The sequence below is a fragment of the Podarcis tiliguerta genome, assembly GCF_965153285.1.
Source record: "Podarcis tiliguerta genome assembly, chromosome: 1".
NCBI classification, from domain to species: domain Eukaryota; kingdom Metazoa; phylum Chordata; class Lepidosauria; order Squamata; family Lacertidae; genus Podarcis; species Podarcis tiliguerta.
In genome coordinates, this window is record NC_139534.1 from 130,854,471 (window position 1) to 130,877,153 (window position 22,683).

At 46.5% G+C, this 22,683-nt stretch overlaps 1 protein-coding gene across 2 annotated transcripts in view; it reads right to left on the reverse strand.

The window, feature by feature from the left end:
• TXNDC16 (thioredoxin domain containing 16) overlaps window positions 1-22,683 on the reverse strand; it is a 58,047-nt gene that overhangs the window by 17,122 nt on the left and 18,242 nt on the right. For both annotated transcript variants that reach the window (XM_083435409.1, XM_083435410.1), the window contains exons 7-16: window positions 21,192-21,313; window positions 20,558-20,645; window positions 19,194-19,350; window positions 16,136-16,302; window positions 12,794-12,854; window positions 12,476-12,629; window positions 10,438-10,584; window positions 8,804-8,863; window positions 3,916-4,084; window positions 2,486-2,598 (exon numbers count right to left, since the gene is read on the reverse strand). In XM_083435409.1, the coding sequence (XP_083291535.1) occupies window positions 2,486-2,598; window positions 3,916-4,084; window positions 8,804-8,863; window positions 10,438-10,584; window positions 12,476-12,629; window positions 12,794-12,854; window positions 16,136-16,302; window positions 19,194-19,350; window positions 20,558-20,645; window positions 21,192-21,313 (1,238 nt within the window). The remainder of the gene's footprint in view (window positions 1-2,485; window positions 2,599-3,915; window positions 4,085-8,803; window positions 8,864-10,437; window positions 10,585-12,475; window positions 12,630-12,793; window positions 12,855-16,135; window positions 16,303-19,193; window positions 19,351-20,557; window positions 20,646-21,191; window positions 21,314-22,683) is intronic.

Below are 22,683 nucleotides of genomic sequence, written 5' to 3' on the forward strand. Positions count from 1 at the left end.
GGTATAAATAATAAATTATTATTATTATTATATATTATTATTGTGACGCTATCAGGGCAGTGACACACGATCCCACTTTCAAATACCGTTTTGGGGCAGACTGCATTCCCAGTCAGTTCATGTCCTGCAGCTTCCGGCTGTATAAGAATTTAAGGCCTCAAATATATAAAATTAATGTTCATTAATGTACCAGGCAAACATATACTTAAATATATAAACCACATGTCTTAAACAGTACAGGAAAGAGCCTGAAACCATTTGGACTCTCCCAAATTGACCTCAAATGTTTCTCTGCAAGGAGGAAGGAAATGGGAAAAGCCTCCCCATTGTCTCTGTGCTCAGAAATCCTGCCTTAAGGGCACCTTTGGGTATAAATAGGGTGAGCCTGTGACCTGCACTCAGCTCAGAATAAGCCCAACAGCAACACACTACTATTGCATTGGTGGCACGGTGCAGAAGGAGATTAGTATCATTTAGGGCAGTGCTTCCCAAACTTAGGTCTCCAGCTGTTTTTGGACTACAATTCCCATCATCATCCCTAATAATAATAATAATTTATTATTTATACTGTGCCCATCTGGCTGGGTTTCCCCAGCCACTCTGGGCGGCTTCCAACAAAATACAGTGGTGCCTCGCAAGACGAAAAGAATCCGTTCCGCGAGTCTCTTCGTCTAGCGGTTTTTTCGTCTTGCGAAGCAACCCCATTAGCGGATTAGCGGATTAGCGCTATTAGCGGTTTAGCGGCTATTAGCGGCTATTAAAGGCTTAAGGGATTAGCGGATTAGCTGCTAAAAGGCTATTAGCAGCTTAGTGCCTTAGAAAAAGGGGGTGGGGAGCGGAAAAAACCCCCCAGGAATCGCAAGACATTTTCGTCTTGCAAAGCAAGCCCATAGGGAAATTCGTCCTGCGAAGTGCATCGAAAAACGGAAAACCCTTTCGTCTAGCGGGTTTTCCGTCTTGCGAGGCATTCGTCTTGCGGGGCACCATTGTATTAAAATACAAAAGTCTGTTAAACATTAAAAGCTTCCCTAAACAGGGTTGCCTTCAGATGTCTTCTAAAAGTCTGGTAGTTGTTTATTTCCTTGACACCTGGTGGGAGGGCATTCCACAGGGCAGGCGCCACCACCAAGAAGGCCCTCTGCCTGGTTCCCTGTAACTTGGCTTCTCGCAGTGAGGAAACTGCCAGAAGGCCCTCGGCAGCCAGTGTGAGTGTATTGAGAGAGCCAGCGTGGTGTATTGGTTAAGAGCGGTGGACTCGTAATCTGGTGAACCGGGTTCGATTCCCTGCTCCTCCACATGCAACTGCTGGGTGACCTTGGGCTAGTCACGCTTCTTTGAAGTCTCTCAGCCTCACTCACCTCACAGAGTGTTTGTTGTGGGGGAAGAAGGTAAAGGAGAATGTTAGCTGCTTTGAGATTCCTTCGGGTAGTGATAAAGCGGGATATCAAGTCCAAACTCTTCTTCTTCGGAGGAAGAAGACTGGAAAAAGTTTAAAGACTATCTACAGAAATATTGCAAAATTAATGAATGTTAAAAGATTGTTGGAATGAAGTTATATGGCTTTAGTAGGAATGTTATAAGGATTTAAGTATAAATAGATTAATAGAATTTTAAAGGTAAAATAAGGTTAGAATGTGTTAAGATAATTATAGGACAGATAACAGAGGAAGATGGAAAGGAATTGCTGAAACAATTGACAGAAGTGGAATACAAAAAGGGAGGTGTGAGGAGGTCGGTGAAATAAGTGAATGAAAGATAAGATATTGAAATTGTTTGAGTGTTTTAAATTGTTTTTGTTTGGCTTTGTTAGTTTAATGTGTTCAGTGTTATGTAGTGTCTTTATATTGTATTGTATTGTTCTTTTTTTGTTTTTGTTTGGTTTTGTAGTCTTTAAATTGTTCAAAAAGCAATAAACATTATTTTTTTTAAAAACTCTTCTTCTTCTTCTTCTTCTCAGAGCTGGACCTCAGTATCCAGGCTGAATGATGGGGGTGGAGACGCTCCTTCAGGTATATTAGACCAAGGTCGTTTAGGGTTTTAAAGGTCAGCACCAACACTTTGAATTGTGCTGGGAAACGTACTGGGAACCAATGTAGGTCTTTCAAGACCGGTGTTATATGGTCTTGGCGGCCGCTCCCAGTCACCAGTCTAGCTGCCGCATTCTGGATTAAGCTGCCGCAGGACTAGTGGATTAAGCGAGCAAGACCAGTGGTCAGGGATGATGGGCACTATAGTCCCAAAACAGCTGGGGACCTATGTTTGGGAAACCCTGTTCTGGAGAATCCCAGAGGGAGGCAACTGACCAGGGCAGAAATTTGTGTCTGGATACCATCACCATTCCCCTTCGGTCAAAATTAGGATGGCTGGGGCCTACCTGGCAGGGCTGTTGTGAAGGAAAGCAGGATAAGAAACACGTATAACGGTTTCTACAGCTAAAGGGCAATAGGAAGTATTATCATTTCTGGTAACCAAGGCAGGTGTTTACCTTCCATCATGCTTGAGTCAAACAGTCCCAAAACAGAAACTGAAGTTTTGATCCTTAAATAGTCTTCCACCTCTTCGGCCGTTGTCAACTTCACCGGACAGGAGGTTCTGCTTCTGCAGATGTAAGAGGAAACCAGGGGAAATACAGGTGAAACTCAAAAAATTAGAATATTGTGGAAAAGTTCATTTATTTCAGTAAGTCAACTTAAAAGGTGAAACTAATATATGAGATAGACTCATGACATGCAAAGCAAGATATATCAAGCCTTTATTTGTTATAATTGTGATGTTTATGGCGTACAGCTGATGAAAACCCCAAATTAACAATCTCAGAAAATTAGAATATTAAATGAAATCAGCAAAACGAGGACTGCAAATAGAGCAATATTGGACCTCTGAGAAGTAGAAGCATGCATATGTACTCAGTACTTGGTTTGGACCCCTTTTGCATCAATTACTGCCTCAATGCGGCGTGGCATGGATGCAATCAGCCTGTGGCACTGCTGAGGTGTTATGGAAGACCAGGAAGCTTCAATAGCAGCCTTCAGCTCTTCTGCATTGCTTGGTCTCATGTCTCTCATCTTTCTCTTGGCAATGCCCCATACATTCTCTATGGGGTTCAGGTCAGGCGGGTTTGCTGGATAATCAAGCACAGTAATCCCATGGGCATTGAACCAGGTTTTGGTACTTTTGGCAGTGTGGGCAGGTGGCAAATATTGCTCTATTGGGGTTTTCATCAGCTGTACGCCATAAACATCACAATTTTAACAAATAAAGGCTTGACATATCTCGCTTTGCATGTCATGAGTCTATCTCATATATTAGTTTCACCTTTTAAGTTGACTTACTGAAATAAATGAACTTTTCCACAATATTCTAATTTTTTGAGTTTCACCTGTACTTCCAGGCCTGTCTACAGGGTCTTTTTCGATTCCTTCCTACGCTTAATTTCACTGCCTAAGATTTTGGGTACCCCAAGTCTCTCCACCCGGGGTGGGAAGAAGGGAGATTGGGATCTACTCAATGGTGACGGGATATGGGACAGATCTGATTCAGTCTGCACTGAAAGGCAAAACCTTCCCGATACAGGGCTGCCTTCAGACGTCTTCTGAAAATGAGATGGTTCTTTATCTCCTCGACATCTGAATGGAGGGCGCTCTACGGGGTGGGCGCCACCACCGAGAAGGCCCTCTACCCGGTTCCCTGTAACTTCACTCTTCACAGTGAGGGAACCATCAGAAGACCCTCGGAGCTGGACCTCCTTGTCCGGGCTGAGCGATGGGGGGCAGAGATGACAAAGGACCACAGAATGCACATTTAAAACAGAAATCTGTTCTCAGAACATTTTCTCTGAATTCTCCAGAATTGCTACCTCAGACCACCCACCTTCCATGTGCACTTTAGAGCCAAACACACCAGGGGGATACTTACAGCTCAATGAACCTTAGCATCTCCTCGACTCCCCACATCCCAGAATAGGCCAGCCATCTCCCAGCTTCCACATACATCTTGATGGTCGGAAACTGAGTGACGTTTTGCTGTGTGCAGAGGTCTGGCCAGTCCCAGCAGTTGACCCTCGCAAGCGTAATCTCAGGGGTCCCTGTAAAGTATTTAGGAGAGTATTTAGGAGAGCAGCTAAAAAAGCCAATGCAATTCTGGGCTGCATCAATAGGAGTATAGCATCTAGATCAAGGGAAGTAATAGTGCCACTGTATTCTGCTCTGGTCAGACCTCACCTGGAGTACTGTGTCCAGTTCTGGGCACCACAGTTCAAGGAGGACACTGACAAACTGGAACGTGTCCAGAGGAGGGCAACCAAAATGGTCAAAGGCCTGGAAACGATGCCTTATGAGGAACAGCTAAGGGAGCTGGGCATGTTTAGCCTGGAGAAGAGGAGGTTGAGGGGTGATATGATAGCCATGTTCAAATATATAAAAGGATGTCACATAGAGGAGGGAGAAAGGTTGTTTTCTGCTGCTCCAGAGAAGCGGACACGGAGCAATGGATCCAAACTACAGGAAAGAAGATTCCACCTAAACATTAGGAAGAACTTCCTGACAGTAAGAGCTGTTCGACAGTGGAATTTGCTGCCAAGGAGTGTGGTGGAGTCTCCTTCTTTGGAGGTCTTTAAGCAGAGGCTTGACAACCATATGTCAGGAGTGCTCTGATGGTGTTTCCTGCTTGGCAGGGGGTTGGACTCGATGGCCCTTGTGGTCTCTTCCAACTCTATGATTCTATGATTCTGTGAAGTGGAAAAGGGTGCACGTTTCATCAGCACCTTTCTAAAAGGCACACACATTATATACCGCATTTTTCGCTTCATAAGATGCACTTTTTTCTTCCTAAAAAGTAAGGGGAAATGTCTTTGCGTCTTATGGAACAAATGTGTGGTCCCTGGAGCCGCATTGCCCAGGGGCGAAAAGCAGATCATGCTTTTTTTTTTTTTTGAAAGAGGGAAGGGGGTGTTGAAACGAAGCTGCTGATCGGCAAGCGATCGGGAGGGAGATAAGGGACGCTAGAGATAAAGGAGGCTGCCTAGGAGTGGGGAGGTAACTTGCAAGGAGAGGAGACAGGAAGACTAAAGCAATGAGGAGAGAAATTGGAAGAAAAGGAGGAGCAAAAAACTGCTCCAGCTAAGAAAAAGCTATTAAGGCAAACAAGAGGGAAGGGGGTGTTGAAAGGAAGCAGCTGATCGGTAAACGATTGGTAGGGAAATAAGGAACGCTAGTGATAAAGGAGGCTGCCTGGGAGGGGGGTGGTAAAAGCCCATGGATCCTCAGGATTTTTGCAATGGGTCACCCCAAATTCACCATCAGATCACATAGCATGTCCGTGGCTACAGCCTGCACCAAAAAAACTACACACCCACTGTTTCGTGGGGCCGCAATGGCGCAAAAACATGGTTACAAAGCACAGATCCACATGGATTCTCAGGATTTTTGCATTGGGCTACCCCAAACTCACCATCAAATCACGTATCATGTCTGTGGCCACAGCATGAGCCACAAAAATCATACATCCACTGTTCAGAATATTTTTTTTCTTGTTTTCCTCCTCTAAAAACTAGGTGCGTCTTATGGTCAGGTGTGTCTTATGGTGCGAAAAATACGGCAATTGTTTTGCGATTGTTATCCTTGGGCAACCCATTGCATCAACCCACTCAAATCCCACAAGGGTGGGTTGAGAAGAACTGGGCGTGCTCACCCAGGAGAAGATCGGCAGTTAAGGGGAGATGTGCCAGAAGCTGGAAAATGCTGCCTCATGCCGTGCAGTTAACCTGCGGAACTCCCTCCCACAGGAGGCCGCAATGGCCACCAATTTGGACAGCTTTAAAAGGGGATTGGACCAATTCATTAACTGAGAGGGCTATCGGTGGCTGCTAGCCAGAATGGCTCTACTCTGCCTCCACAGTCAGAAGCAGCCATACTTCTGAACCCCAGTTGCTGGAGACCAGAGGAGGGGGAGAGTTGGTCTTGAGTTCAAATCCTGCCCGCTGTTTCCCCATAGGCATAGGTTGGCCACTTTGAGAATGGGATGCTGGACTAGACGGGCAGGTTACTAGAGAGACAACAACCTTGTCTCTTATGCACCCAGCCACAGCTTTCCAAACTTTTTAATGTTGGTGACACACTTTTTAGACATGCGTCATTTCACAAGACAGTAATTCAGCTTTACTAGCAAACCAGAGCTCACGGTTTGGAAAGCTCTGCACCCAGATTTCTGCATTCCACGGGAGTTTAATAGGCTGCTGCCATCTAGCGGCCAGAATATTTCCCTTGCAATCCAGCCTCTGTTGCCTTGAAAGGGGGAGAGGCGAGAGACACTATGAGGAAGCACCACAAGCTCAGAATCAGGCCAAAACCTTGTCCACACTAACTGGCAGAGCCTCTCCAAGGTTTTGGGAAGGGGTCTCTCCCTGGCCCACCTTGATGGACCTGGGACATTCTGCTTGCAAAGGAGATGTACTGAATTATAACTTTATAATAATAATAATTTATTATTTGTACCCCGCCCATCTGGCTAGGTTTCCCCAGCCACTCTGGGTGGCTTCCCCAGAGACCAAAAATACACAAAAATGCCACACATTAAAAACTTCCCTGAAGTCTTCTGAATGTCAGGTAGTTGTTTATCTCTTTGACATCTGGTGGGAGGGCGTTCCACAGGGAGGGTGCCACTACCGAGAAGGCCCTCTGCCTGGTTCCCTGTAACCTCACTTCTCGCAATGAGGGAACCGCCAGAAGGCCCTCAGCGCTGGATCTCAGGCTGAACGATGGGGGTGGAGGTGCTCCTTCAGGTCTACTGGGCCGAGGCCGTTTAGGGCTTTAAAGGTCAGCACCAACACTTTGAATTGTGCTCAGAAACGTACTGGAAGCCAATGCAGATCTCTCAGGACTGGTGTTATGTGGCCCCGGCGGCCACTCCCAGTCACCAGTCTGGCTGCCACATTCTGGATTAATTGCAGTTTCCGGGTCACCTTCAAAGGGAGCCCCACGTAGAGCGCATTGCAGTAGTCCAAGCGGGAGATAACTAGAGCATGCACCACTCTGGCGAGACAGTCCGCAGGCAGGTAGGGTCTCAGCCTGCGTACCATATGGAGCGGGTAAACAGCCGTCCTGGACACAGAATTGACCTGCGCCTCCATGGACAGCTGTGAGTCCAGAATGACTCCCAGGCTGCGCACCTGGTCCTTCAGGGGCACAGTTGCCCCATTCAGGACCAGGGACTTTCCACTGGGATGCTGGTCAGAGCATGAAGCTCCATAACCATCATTATTATTATAATTATTATTATTTGTATGCTGCCCTCCATCTATAGATCTCAGGGAGGTTCGCAAACACAAAAATACTCCCTTCTCCAGAAAAGAAACGCAAAAACCAGTTATTGTTTTTTTTGTTACTACGGTACGCATTTTGGGTTTTTATAGTGCAAACTGCCTCGTGATCCTCAGTTGAAGGGAGCTAATGCTGCTGTTGTTGGCCTCCATCTGTCTCAATAGACCGTGCCTCGGGGGTGAAGTCAAATTGCTGAAGAAGCACAGCGTCTGCAAAGACTGGTCATTCGTAACTGTTGCGTTAAAAGGTAAAGGGACCCCTGACCATTAGGTCCAGTCGTGGCCGACTCTGGGGTTGCGGTGCTCATCTCGCTTTATTGGCCGAGGGAGCCGGCATACAGCTTCCGGGTCATGTGGCCAGCAGGACTGAGCCGCTTCTGGTGAACCAGAGCAGCGCACAGAAACACCGTTTACCTTCCCGCTGGAACGGTACCTATTTATCTACTTGCACTTTGTGCTTTTGAACTGCTAGGTTGGCAGGAGCAGGGACCGCACAACGGGAGCTCACCCCGTCGCGGGGATTCGAACCGCCGACCTTCTGATCGGCAAGTCCTGTGGTTTAACCCACAGCGCCACCCGCGTCCCTTAACTGTTGCGTTAGTGGCACCCAAATGACCTCTCTGGGGTGCGAGCCTGGTCAATGTGTATGGAGGTCTTTGGCCGGGGAGTTTCCAGTCTGCTGCTACTGGGCATTATAAATACCCAAAGCCAGTGTCCTCCTGCAACCACCAGGGAATTAATAATAATAATAATAATAATTAAAACAAAATTATACCCTGCCCTTCCCGGTTCAGAAAACCGGGCTCAGGGCGGCTAACAACAAATTTAAAACACTTAATTGATGCAACAAAAAAATTGCATATAATACAGTATAAAACATGAGTAACAATAAATTCAGAATTCAAAAATCAATTTAGGGGGGAAATCCATCCAATAAACATTAGATGATCACCAGGGCTAGCTGGCTAAATTAGTCCTATTTGGGCCAGCGAGGAGACCAGGGGAGAATTAGCTGTGGGATCCCCGAGCGGGTAATCTTCATAAAAAGGGGAGGGGGAGGGAAGGAAGGGGAATAAAAGATCAGGCTAAGTTCAAATTGAAAGCCAGGTGGAATAGCTCTGTCTTACAGGCCCGGCGGAAGGAGGTTAAATCCTGCAGGGCCCTGGTCTCGTGGGACAGAGCATTCCACCAGGTCGGAGCCATCACTGAGAAGGCCCTGGCCCTGGTGGCGGATAATCTGACTTCCTTAGGGCCTGGGACCTCTAAACTATGATTATTCATGGACCTTAAGGTCCTCTGCGGGGCAGACCAGGAGAGGCAGTCCTGTAAAAATTGACCTCCTGCCAGCTGGCCTGTTGGCCCAAGATAGTCACCCACTTGTGTGCCTGAGCAGAAGGCTATAGGGGAAGTCCTACATCACCCTGGTAAGGGGGTCTGTGTATGAGCTGCAATCTGTGTGTCCGTGAAATCGCTAGCTGGCCTCCATACCTTGCAGACGGGCTGCCACTTCGGCGTAGGACTGCATCACGACCAGGGAGACGGCTTCCCCTGATGCCAAGAGGAAAAAGAAAAACAGATCCTGTTATTCCAGGCCCCCAGAAATTCCTCAGCTCTGCTCTGCAGGCAGGCAAAGTTCCATGGGAAGTCCATACCAAAAGCGTACAGGAATTTTGCAGCTGGGATAAATTGTGCAATTGACTCCAGCAAAACTTTACCAGAAGAAAATAACAAATGCAGACAACTGCTGGAGATGTGGGAGTAAAAATGCGAACTTAGTACATATGATGATTAACTTCCCGATGATAAGATCATTTCGGTGCGAGGTGATGATATTTATAGCAAGAGTAATGAAAAGAAATTGTTATTTAGGGGAACTGAATTTAATTCTAAACTATATTCCGGAAACATGGGAGATTACAAGGGGTAAAAAAAATGGATGTACCATGCTATATTAGAAGCGAAAAAAATTTGTTTTGATGAATTGGAAGAGCTGCAAAAAGATTCCATTGAGCACATGGATTGATAATATGGACAGATTAGCTACATATGAACAAATTGCATGACAACGCAAATTAAGGCTGGATAAATATGAAGGAATCTGGAAGGAATATTTAAGCAACAGAACAGGTAGGTAGCCGTGCTGGTCTGCCGTAGTCGAAACAAAAAAAAAAAATTCTTTCCAGTAGCACCTTAGAAACCAACTAAGTTAGTTACAGATATGAGCTTTCGTGTGCATGCACACTTCTTCAGATACACTGAAACAGAGGTCACCAGACATATATCGTGAGAGGGTGGGGAGGGGTATTACTCAGAAGGGTGGTGGGAATGGGTGATTAGCTGATAGGTGTGGTAAACCAGCTGATGACTGTTAACGACTGCAATCGGTCTTACAGGAAAAAGCAAAGGGTGAGATGGCTAAAAATAGCTTTTTCATGCATAATGAGATAAGAATCCAACTCTCTATTCAGACCAGGTCTCTCCATGGTTTTAAGTTTGGGAATAAGTTGCAATTCAGCAACTTCTCTTTCCAGTCTATTTCTGAAATTCTTTTGTATTTGTTGTCGTATCCGACACTTCGTGTCCCCCTGGACCAGAGCACGCCAGGCACTCCTGTCTTCCACTGCCTCCTGCAGTTTGGTCAAACTGATGCTGGTAGCTTCGAGAACACTGTCCCACCATCTCGTCCTCTGTCGTCCCCTTCTCCTTGTGCCCTTAATCTTTCCCAACATCAGGGTCTTTTCCAGGGAGTCTTCTCTTCTCATGAGGTGGCCAAAGTCTTGGAGCCTCAGCTTCAGGATCTGTCCTTCCAGTGAGCACTCATGGCTGATTTCCTTCAGAATGGAGAGGTTTGATCTTCTTGCAGTCCATGGGACTCTCAAGAGTCTCCTCCAGCACCAGAATTCAAAAGCATCCATTCTTCAGCGATCAGCCTTCTTTATGGTCCAGCTCTCACTTCCATACATCACTACTGGGAAAACCATGGCTTTCACTATACGGACAAACTTAATTGGTCTCTAAGGTGCTACTGGAAGGAATTTTTTTATTTTGTTTCGAGCAGCAGAACAGAGAGGGCTGGTTCCTGGAAAGGTGAAACGTGGAGCTATTTGGGGCTGTTTACTTACAGCTGGCATAGAAGAGCACCACCGTGAAGTTGGTCTTTGCCAGAGCAGGGGCGAAGGAGTCTTCCGTCAGCGTGTGGATGTGCTCAAGAGGAAGTTCACGCTTCCGGTCCCTGACGACCGATTCCACCACCTCGTCATCCTGGATCTCTGCAGGGCAAACAACAGGCTCCTTCTCAAGACAAGGAAGAAGAAGAGGAGTTTGGATTTGATATCCCGCTTTATCACTACCCTAAAGAGTCTCAAAGCGGCTCACAATCCCCTTTCCCTTCCTCCCCCACAACAAACACTCTGTGAGGTGAGTGGGGCTGAGAGACTTCAGAGAAGTGTGACTGGCCCAAGGTCACCCAGCAGCTGCATGTGGAGGAGCGGGGAAGCGAACCCGGTTCACCAGATTACGAGACTACCGCTCTTAACCACTACACCACACTGGCTCTCCCACTGCATGCTTTTGGCAGGGTATGGAGAGCACCCTACGACTTCACAGAGGGAGATGCTATCAATGAATTTTACTGCGGCAGCAATAATGTAAAAAGAATAATACAGTGGTACCTCAGGTTAAGTACTTAATTTGTTCCGGAGGTCCGTTCTTAACCTGAAACTGTTCTTAACTTGAAGCACCACTTTAGCTAATGGGACCTCCCGCTGCTGCCGCGCCGCTGGAGCACGATTTCTGTTCTCATCCTGAAGCAAAGTTCTTAACCCAAGGTACTATTTCTGGGTTAGCGGAGTCTGTAACCTGAAGTGTATGTAACCCGAGGTACCACTGTAATTTATTATTTATACCCCGCCCATCTGGCTGGGTTTCCCCAGCCACTCTGGGCGGCTCCCAACAGAGGACTAAAAACAGAATAAAACTTCAAACATTCAAAACTCCCCAAAACAGGGCTGCCTTCAGATGTCTTTTAAAAGTAAGATAGTTGCTTATTTCCTTGACATCTGATGGGAGGGCGTTCCACAGGTGGGTGCCACCACTGAGAAGGCCCTCTGACTGGTTCCCTGTAACCTCACTTCTCGCAGTGAGGGAACCTCCAGAAGGCCCTCAGTGCTGGACCTCAGTGTCCAGGCTGTACGATGGGGGTGGAGACGCTCCTTCAGGTATACAGGACCAAGGCCGTTTAGGGCTTTAAAGGTCAGCACCACACTCTGAATTGTGCTCGGAAACGTACAAGCACGCATACTCTGGAACTCTCTGCCAATTGATATCAAGCAGGCAACTTTGCCGTCATCTTTTCAGCACCTGCTAAAGACAATTTTATTTAGATAAACCTGTTGATTGATTGATTGATTGATTGATTGACTGAATTTATATACCACCCTATACCTGAAGGTCTCAGGGCAATTCACATACAAAGATCACAGTATATAAAAATAAAAGCACTAGCCCAATAATACCCCACTCCCCCAAAAAGAGCCACATTTTAAAAGGGTATAGGATGTTGATCAGGTCAACCAAAGGCCTGTTTAAAAAGGAACGTTTTTGCCTGGCGCCTAAAGGTGTACAATGAAGGCGCCAGGCAAACTTCCCTGGGGAGAGCATTCCACAGACGGGGAGCCACTGCAGAGAAGGCCCCGTTCTCATGTTGCCACCTTCCGGACCTCTCGAGGAGGGGGCACAAGAAGAAGAAGGGCCTCAGAAGATGATCTCAGGGACTGGCTAGGTTCATATGGGAAGAGGCGGTCCTTGAGGTATTGAGGTCCTGAGCCGTTTAAAGCTTTATAGGTCAAAACCAGCACTTTGAATTGGGCCCAGAAACTAATTGGCAGCCAGTGCAGTCAGACCAGGATCAGTGTAATATGCTCAAACCGTCTTGCTCCGGTGAGCAACCTGGCCGCTGAATTCTGCACTAGCTGAAGTTTCCAAACCATCTTCAGGCATAGAGAATGTTTTCATCTGTTTAGTGCTGATTTTACCTTTTGAATATTTTGATGAGTTGTTTATATTTATTGCCTTACTCTCTTTGTAAGCCATTTTGGTTTTTTCCTTCAACCATCAAGCGGCGTAAAATTTTGACCAAATAAAATGAATTAGTAAATCTACCTTGTTCGTAGTTCTCACCATCTTCCTCCTCTTCTTCCTCCTCCTCCTCCTCCTCCTCCTCCCGTTCCTGCGTGAGTTCGTTCTGCTTGCCGTTTTCCACCAAGGCTATGATCTCATCCACATCTTTCAGAACCAAGTATTTAACAGGCGCACCCTGCGGAAATACCAGATCATTGAAACCAGTCAAGGCTGCAAGCCTGCACACATTTACCCGGGAGTAAGTCCCATTTGCTGCAATGGAACTTGCTACTGAGCAGGCCCACTGCAGGTGGCAAAACAGAGAGGGAGTCTTAATGACACCAGCAACAACAAACTAACCTCCTCAGGTGTCTTGAGGGCGACGTTACACTGGGGAAGAACATCCAAGCTGATGGAGCTCCTTTCAAGATAAAAACGAGGCATTAAAATCTGAAATGAGGCATGTAAATAAGACTGGTAACTGGAGGCGGCTGCCGAGACCACATAACACCGGTTTTGAAAGACCTACATTGGCTCCCAGTACGTTTCCGAGCACAATTCAAAGTGTTGGTGTTGACCTTTAAAGCCCTAAACGGCCTTGGCCCAGTATACCTGAAGGAGCGTCTCCACCCCCATCGTTCTGCCCAGACACTGAGGCCCAGTGCCGAGGGCCTTCTGGCGGTTCCCTCATTGCGAGAAGCCAAGTTACAGGGAACCAGGCAGAGGGCCTTCTTGGTAGTGGCGCCCAGCCTGTGGAACGCCCTCCCACCAGATGTCAAAGAGATAAACAACTACCTGACATTCAGAAGACATCTTAAGGCAGCCCTGTTCAGGGAAGTTTTTAATGTGTGACATCTTAGTGTATTTCTGGTCTTTGTGGAAGCCGCCCAGAGTGGCTGAGAAACCTAGCCAGATGGGTGGGGTACAAATAATGAATTGTTATTATTATATTATTATTATATATCTAAGGGCCAGCTCTCCTGTGGCCGGACTGGACTGCTCTACTACCGAGCTGTGGGTTAGAAAGGGGGGGAAAGGTTGTGAACGCTGCCCAAAATGGCTAAAAACGCTCACATTTCTAGAGCTAACTCTCCTCTTTCTACCTAGCAGGACTAGAGTTAAGAATTGGTTCTAACATCCTATTGTTGGCAGCAAACCTCTCAAAGGCACGGAGTGTGTGTATATGAACTTAATATTGTTTTATGGATTATAAATGCCCTGCTGATTTGATGGTGATATAAAATGACTGCTGCAATTGTGGTGTTTAGCTTAATTTTTAGTTGCTGCTTTGTTAACAGTGTTTTATAGATTGTTTTATTGATGATTTGTTCATTATTTTGTGTGCTCTGTGCTGTATTTGTGATGTTCCATTATGTTACTTTTATTTCTTGTTTGTAAGTCAATTTGGGATTCATCTTAATGAGAAGCAGTACAGAAGTACAATAAATCAAATCAAATACAAGGCTGTTATCATCGCTCCCCCTGTTACACCTGCCGGTCTACAACCTGCCTTTCAGAACCTAAGGAGAGCCTGGCCGCAGGATCAGGCCCAAGGGGGCCCATCTAGTCCAGAGTCCTCTCCTTAATCCTAGGCACACTTTCAGTTTATTGTCAGGAAGAACTCAGCTGGACTTTGTTGTTGTTGTTTAGTCGTGTCTGACTCTTCGTGACCCCCTGGACCAGAGCACGCCTGTCTTCCACTGCCTCCCGCAGTTTGGTCAAACTCATGCTGGTAGCTTCGAGAACACTGTCTAACCATCTCATCCTCTGTCGTCCCCTTCTCCTTGAGCCCTCCATCTTTCCCAACATCAGGGTCTTTTCCAGGGAGTCTTCTCTTCTCATGAGGTGGCCAAAGTATTGGAGCCTCAGCCTCACGATCTGTCCTTCCAGTGAGCACTCAGGGCTGATTTCCTTAAGAATGGATGCGTTTGATCTTCTTGCAGTCCATGGGACTCTCAAGGGTCTCCTCCAGCACCATAATTCAAAAGCGTCAATTCTTCAGCGATCAGTCTTCTTGATGGTCCAGCTCTCACTTCCATACATCACTACTGGGAAAACCATAGCTTTTACTATACAGACCTTTGTTGGCAAGGTGATGTCTCTACTTTTTAAAATGCTGTCTAGGTTTGTCATTGCTTTCCTCCCAAGAAGCAGGCGTCTCTTAATTTCGTGGCTGCTGTCACCATCTGCAGTAATCATGGAGCCCAAGAAAGTAAAATCTCTCACTGCCTCCATTTCCTCCCCTTCTATTTGCCAGGAGATGATGGGACCAGTGGCCATGATCTTCGTTTTTTTGATGTTGAGCTTCAGACCATATTTTGCGCTCTCCTCTTTCACCCTCAATAAAAGGTTTTTTAATTCCTCCTCACTTTCTGCCATCAAGGTTGTGTCATCTGCATATCTGAGGTTGTTGATATTTCTTCCAGCAATCTTAATTCCGGCTAGGGATTCATCCAGCCCAGCCATTCGCATGATGAATTCTGCATATACCGGTAAGTTAAATAAGCAGGGAGACAAAATACAGCCTTGTCGTACTCCTTTCCCAATTTTGAACCAATCAGTTGTTCCATATCCAGTTCTAACTGTAGCTTCTTGTCCCACATAGAGATTTCTCAGGAGACAGATGAGGTGATCAGGCACTCCCATTTCTTTAAGAACTTGCCATAGTTTGCTGTGGTCGACACAGTCAAAGGCTTTTGCATAGTCAATGAAGCAGAAGTAGATGTCTTTCTGGAACTCTCTAGCTTTCTCCATAATCCAGCGCATGTTTGCAATTTGGTCTCTGGTTCCCCTGCCTCTTCTAAATCCAGCTTGCACTTCTGGGAGTTCTCGGTCCACATACTGCTTGAGCCTTCCTTGAAGAATTTTAAGCATAACCTTGCTGGCGTGTGAAATGAGTGCAATTGTGCGGTAGTTGGAGCATTCTTTAGCACTGCCCTTCTTTGGGATTGGGATGTAGACTGACCTTCTCCAATCTTCCGGCCACTGCTGAGTTTTCCAAACTTGCTGGCATATTGGGTGTAGCACCTTAACAGCATCATCTTTTAAAATTTTAAATAGTTCAGCTGGAATACCATCACTTCCACTGGCCTTGTTATTTGCAGTGCTTTCTAAGGCCCCTTTGACTTCACTCTCCAGGATGTCTGGCTCAAGGTCAGCAACCACACTACCTGGGGTGTACGAGGCATCCATATCTTTCTGGTATAATTCCTCTGTGTATTCTTGCCACCTCTTCTTGATGTCTTCTGCTTCTGTTAGGTCCTTACCACTTTTGTCCTTTATTATGGTAATCTTTGAACGAAATGTTCCTTTCATATCTTTCATAACATAAACACATAACAAAGAACAACAACAAAAACAAACAACCTTCCCCAAAAATACAAATAAAATGAATGGGCGGAAAAACAAAGAATAACGTACAAAAGAATACTGAACTAACTAACTCTCTCTCTCTCTCTCTCTCTATATATATATATAATTTCCATTTTTATTTCCTTCCATTTGACTTCCTTCATCCTTCCCACGATTTTCTTTTTCACTTCTAGTAACCTGTCTCTTTCATACTTTATTGTCACCTCCCTTTTTGACAGACTTGTTTCGATTAACTTCTGCCAGATGATTGGTGGTACTTAGGTTATAAATGGTTAAAAAGAAACCCACCCATCTTCTCCCCTTCCCCAAATACCTCTTGTCCTCAAATACCTTGACAGGAGGAGGACTCCAGCCTTGCCCAGCAGCTGCCAGGCCACAAACTCTGCAATTCCTTTATCTGCCTCCAAGGTTTCCTCATGAGCCAGGATGAAGATCAGAGGAAGGCCCAGCTGGAGGTGAGTGGTGGAAACCTTTTCTGGGTCTTCCGTAGCCTCTGCCTGCAGGAGAGAGGCCATTTCAGGGTAAATACACCAAAGACTCCCAAATTTATTTGGCCTACTGCCTGCCCCCCCCCCCAAGAAGTAATACAGTGGTACCTCGGGTTACATACACTTCAGGTTACAGACTCCGCTAAACCAGAAATAGTGCTTCAGGTTAAGAACTATGCTTCAGGTTAAGAACAGAAATCGTGCTCCGGCGGCACAGCGGCAGCAGGAGGCCCCATTAGCTAAAGTGGTGCTTCAGGTTAAGAACAGTTTCAGGTCAAGAACGGACCTCCGGAACGAATTAAGTACTTAACCCGAGGTACCACTGTAATACTGTACTCAGTGCTCCCCTGGAAATCTACCTTCTTTAAGCAAACAAACAGAAAGATGCAGTGGCAAATTTCAGTTCTTTGAAGTAATAGTTGGCTGTACTTTTACTGTTCAGATATGTTCATAAAATTGTACTAACAAAAGCCAAAGGAGTCATGTAATGTCTCTTAACTGCTGCCAGAATTATCGTTTGTAAAATCTGGGACGTTGTACGTATGTATGTATGTATGCATGTGTTGTTGTTGTTTATTAAGTTTCTATACTGCACTTCATCTGAGGATCACAGGGCAGTTGACAATATCAAAACACAAAAATACACAACACAAAAATACACAACATCAAAACAACAACACATGCACACCCCAGATTAAGAGGGCACAGCTTGCTTAATTAGCCAAAGGCCTGGGGTAAGAGGAATATTTTTGCCAGCCACCTAAAGATAAAATAATAATAATTTATACTACCACTATTACTAATAATAATTTACCATATTTTTTGCTCTATAAGACACACTTTTTCCCTCCTAAAAAGTAAGGGGGAAACATGTGTGTGTCTTATGGAGCGAATGCAGGCTGTGCAGCTATCCCAGAAGCCAGAACAGCAAGAGGGATCGCTGCTTTCGCTGCGCAGCAGTCCCTCTTGCTGTTCTGGCTTCTGAGATTCAGAATATTTTTTCTCTTGTTTTCCTCTTCCAAAAACTAGGTGCGTCTTGTGGTCTGGTGCGTCTTATAGAGCAAAAATTACGGTACTTTATGTACCCTGCCCACCTGGACTGGGCTGCCCCAGCCACTCTGGGCGGCTTCCAACAGAATATAAGAAAACAGAACAGAACATTAAACATTTAAAACTTCCCGATACAGGGCTGCCTTCAGATGTCTTCTAAAAGTTAATGTAGTTCTTTATCTCCTTGACATCTGGTGGGAGGGCGTTCCACAGGGCGGGTGCCACTACCGAGAAGGCCCTCCGTCTGGTTCCCTGTAACTTGGCTTCTCGCAGGGAGGGAACCGCCAGAAGGCCCTTGGAGCTGGACTTCAGTGTCCAGGCAGAACGATGGGGGTGGAGACGCTTCTTCGTGAAGGCGCCATGTGAGCCTCCCTGGTTGTATGGCTAAGCTTACTTAGATGGTGGGAACCAGAGACGAAAGACAACAAGGTCATGCCTTCACGGGGAAATGGAGCCTTTTCATAACGTCATGGAGTAATAAGGTACAGGAGAATGCAAACCCATTTATCTTCTCTGGAACTCTGTGATAGGAATTTATTGTGTTTGATTTTGGTGTGGAAACCTGTTCCTATATGCTTAGTCCCAGATACTCCCCTTACTTCTGTTTTGCTTCATTTGGCACCTGTTATAATATTTTGCTATGTTTCCTTATAAATAAATATATACCGGGGGTTGGGAATTGCTGAAATAAATAAAGCAGAGACATCACCTTGCCGAAAAAGGTCTGTACAGTGGTACCTCAGGTTACATACACTTCAGGTTACATACGCTTCAGGTTACAGACTCCGCTAACCCAGAAATAGTGCTTCAGGTTAAGAACTTTGCTTCAGGATGAGAACAGAAATCGGGCTCCAGCGGCGCGGCGGCAGCAGGAGGCCCCATTGGCTAAAGTGGTGCTTCAGGTTAAGAACAGTTTCAGGTTAAGTACAGACCTCTGGAACGAATTAAGTACTTAACCCGAGGTACCACTGTATAGTTAAAGCTATGGTTTCCCAGTAGTGATGTATGGAAGCAAGAGCTGGACCATAAAGAAGGCTGATCGCCGAAGAATGGATGCTTTTGAATTCTGGTGCTGGAGGAGACTCTTGAGAGTCCCATGGACTGCAAGAAGATCCAACCTCTCCATTCTGAAGGAAATCAGCCCTGAGTGCTCACTGGAAGGACAGATCCTGAAGCTGAGGCTCCAATACTTTGGCCACCTCATGAGAAGAGAAGACTCCCTGGAAAAGACCCTGATGTTGGGAAAGATGGAGGGCACAAGGAGAAGGGTACAACAGAGGACGAGATGGTGGGACAGTGTTCTCGAAGTTTGGAACATGAGTTTGACCAAACTGCGGGAGGCAGTGGAAGACAGGAGAGCCTGGCGTGCTCCGGTCCAGGGGGGTCACAAAGAGTCGGACACGACTAAACAACAAGAATGTTTCTTTATAAATAAATATATACTGAGGGGTTGGGAATTGCTGAAATAAAGAATAGGTCATTTGAAAAAAAATAAACAAGTTTCTAGTCCTCATGATTCTGAACAAAGGAGTTAAATAGGAGCTTCGTAGCTAAGTGGGGAATTTGAACTTTGGTCTCCCAATCCAACATTCTTCGGAGAGGATGCTGGGGGGGGGGGGGACTTGGCAAGGACAGGCAGCTGCTTCCCATGCCTCCTTTTTAAGCAGAGGTTGGATGGCCGTCTGTCATGGATGCTTGAGCTGAGATCCCTGCATTGCAGGGGGTTGGACTAGATGACCCTCGGGTGTCCTTTTGCAGCTCTACGATTCTATAATCCAATAGGCCTTTGAAGAAAGCTCAGGATAAGTGGGTGAGGGTGAAGGGGGGAAGGAGGCCACCACCAACCGTACCACGAGGGGCTCCGCCATCAGCTTCAGGAACCTGTGGATGTTCAGCGTCGTCAGAGGCTGCCCCATCAGAGTCCTCCGGCACGGCTGGTCCAGATCCGTGGCCCCTTTGCAGTGGCAGAAAAAGAGCTTTGAGCTCGGCACGTCCGGCTCTCCGCTGCTGCAGGAGGGAGAGACAACAGCATCAGTACAGGATCCGACCTGGCCTCCCGTGAGCTTGCATTCCTAAATGCAGACACGCTCAATGCCAGGTGTGCCCAGAAAGACAGCCAGGTAGCATTTGTGCACCTTTGCAAAAATGCCAAACTGGACCCGGAATATGATATACAGTGGTGCCTCGCAAGACGAAAAGAATCCGTTCCGCGAGTCTCTTCGTCTAGCGGTTTTTTCGTCTTGCAAAGCAACCCTATTAGCGGATTAGCGGATTAGCGCTATTAGCGGCTATTAGCGGCTATTAAAGGCTTAAGGGATTAGCGGATTAGCTGCTAAAAGGATATTAGCAGCTTAGTGCCTTAGAAAAAGGGGATGGGGAGCGGAAAAAAATCGCAAGAATCGCAAGACATTTCCGTCTTGCGAAGCAAGCCCATAGAGAAATTCGTCCTGCGAAGCACATTGAAAAACGGAAAACCCTTTCGTCTAGCGGGTTTTCCGTCTTGCGAGGCATTCGTCTTGCGGGGCACCACTGTACAATGTAATATCTTCATTGTCATTGTCCCATGCAGAACAATGAAATTGAAAAACTACATAAAACATTCAAAACCCCCTAAAAACTCTGAAACCCCATTTTAAAATCCACTATACTATAGAGACCCCTTATGCTGCGTTTAGAACCAGAATTGCATTTGTGTAGAAACTGTTTCTCAGGCGGCTAGTCCTAGTCTTTATAACCCTGTACCTTCTTCCAGAAGGCAGAAGCTGAAAGAAATCATTTCCGGGGTGCGCACTATCCTGCGCTATCTCTGTGGCTTTCTTATGGGACCTGGCAACATAGATTTGATCTAAAGTGGGAAGAGTGCACCCAATTATTCCAATTATTTGCTGATGCAAAAGGAACACCCAGGGGTCAGCAAACTTGTTCAGCGGGGGGCTGGTTCACTGTCCCTCAGACCTTGTGGGGGGGGGGCGGACTATATTTTGGAAGAGGGGAAAAAAAAGAACGAATTCCTATGCCCCACAAATAACCCAGAGATGCATTTTAAATAAAAGCACACATTCTACTCATGTAAAAACACACTGATTCCCGGACCGTCCGTGGGCTGCATTGAGAAGGCGATTGGGCCGCATCCGGACCCTGGGCCTTAGGTTGCCTACCCTGCTACACAGCCTCCCTCCGTGTGTGTGTGCATGTGTGTGTATCAAATACATACCGAATGCTTCTCAAAACCATCACTTCAGTGGTTAAGGCAAACTTAAGAGAGTCGTAGACGAAAGCAGCCTCCATCAATGCTCTGTGCTCTAAGAGAAAGACATTTGCACTTAGGGACTCGTATTTACAGCCGCATTCAAAATTATTCAACCCCCATTGCAAATCAGGTTTATTATCAAAATTTCAAGACCGTGAGCTGTTTGCAACCAGCAAATCAAAGAAAAGCAATTGAGATGCTTCAAGTGGTTTCCGCAAAGGCCTGTCAGAATAAAACAGTCTTCACCTGCCTGCGGGAGGACAACAAGGGGTGGGGAGCCAGCCTGGCTTCTCTGGGGAGGGAGTTGGCTGGAAGGAGCCACCACCGAGAAGGCCCTCTCATGGCTCCCTCCAGGAGGGTGGAAAGACTGAGAGAGGAGCCTTCCCTGAAGATCTCAGAGCCCAGGCAGGATCGTAGGGGACAAATACGGCCTTTCAGATATCCCAGACCATCCTCCTTTGGCTCAACGCGGTTCAACCACTGCCTTTATAAGCAAGAGCGAGGCTCTGCAGCAGCTGATTCCACAAACTTTGGAGCTGGAGGGAGGAAACAGACAAGGGAACCCTCCACGGCCGAGCAAAGCTGCCCAATTTATTACCTGCCGTCCCAACAGCCTGCACATAGGCAAAGACCAGGTCCCAGTGGCCCTTCAGAGAGTCTTCCAGCTTCTGGAGGTCTGCCACAGTGGCGACGTATTTCACTTCATTGAAGAGGAGAGCGCTGGGAAGGAGATAGGACGAGCGACGTGTAAACCAGGGAAGTTTTTTCAAATCGAGGGCCACATCAGCTTCTTGGCAAGCCCCCGAGGGCCACAATCCAGTGGTGGGCGGGGCCAGAGGCAAAAGTGGGCGGAGCAAAATAACCTATTTTCTACCTTTGTACAGAAATCGATTTTCTGCATACACACACTGCTACACACACTGCTCTCTATTCTCTATCCAGGTGAGGAAAATCAATTATCGGACTTCTAGGACACGTTACAGCCAGGCCATTAACACTCGAGGAAGATGGAGGGACGGCAGATTTAGGTTGTATTTATCTTGTGGGTCTGAGGGTCACCGATTGGAGGCAGTTGGGGTTAGAGGGGCTGAGGACGGTGGCTCAACAATCAATCCTTCTTCGCAGGGAACTCTGGGAATTTCAGCTCTCATCACTCTCATCAAACTACAGCTCCCAGAATTCCTTTGGGGACACCAGGACTGCTTAAAAGTGGTTTCATAGTACAGTGGTGCCTCGCAAGACGAAAAGAATCCGTTCCGTGAGTCTCTTCGTCTAGCGGTTTTTTCGTCTTGCGAAGCAAGCCCATTAGCGGATTAGCGCTATTAGCGCTATTAGCGGTTTAGCGGCTATTAGCGGCTATTAAAGGCTTAAGGGATTAGCGGATTAGCTGCTAAAAGGCTATTAGCAACTTAGTGCCTTAGAAAAAGGGGTTGGGGAGCGGAAAAAAAAACCCACGAATCGCCAGACATTTTCGTCTTGCGAAAAAAGCCCATAGAGAAATTCGTCCTGCGAAGCACCTCCAAAACGGAAAACCCTTTCGTCTAGCGGGTTTTCCGTCTTGCGAGGCATTCGTCTTGCGGGGCACCACTGTACTTTAAATGCATGGTGGGAATGTGGACTAGGCCGTGCCAGATTTACGTATAAGCTAAACAAGCTATAGCTTAGGGCCCCACTCTCTTGGGGGGGGGGGGGGGCAAAAAAAATTAAAGGAGAAACAAAACTGGATGTACATTTCCAAAATACAGTGGTACCTCTGGTTACGTACTTAATTCGTTCTGGAAGTCCATTCTTAACCTGAAACTGTTCTTAACCTGAAGCACCACTTTAGCTAATGGGGCCTCCTGCTGCCACTGCGCCGCCAGAGCACGATTTCTGTTCTCATCCTGAAGCAAAGTTCTTAACCTGAAGCACTATTTCTGGGTTAGCGGAGTCTGTAACCTGAAGTGCATGTAACCCGAGGTACCACTGTATAAGATAAAAAACACTTGAAATATAACCTACCTATAGCAACAGTGTTTTGTGTTGTGTAGGCTCCTATGAGGTACGTCATGGGCCCCGTCTGCTAGCCTGCTCTCTAAAATATCACTGGT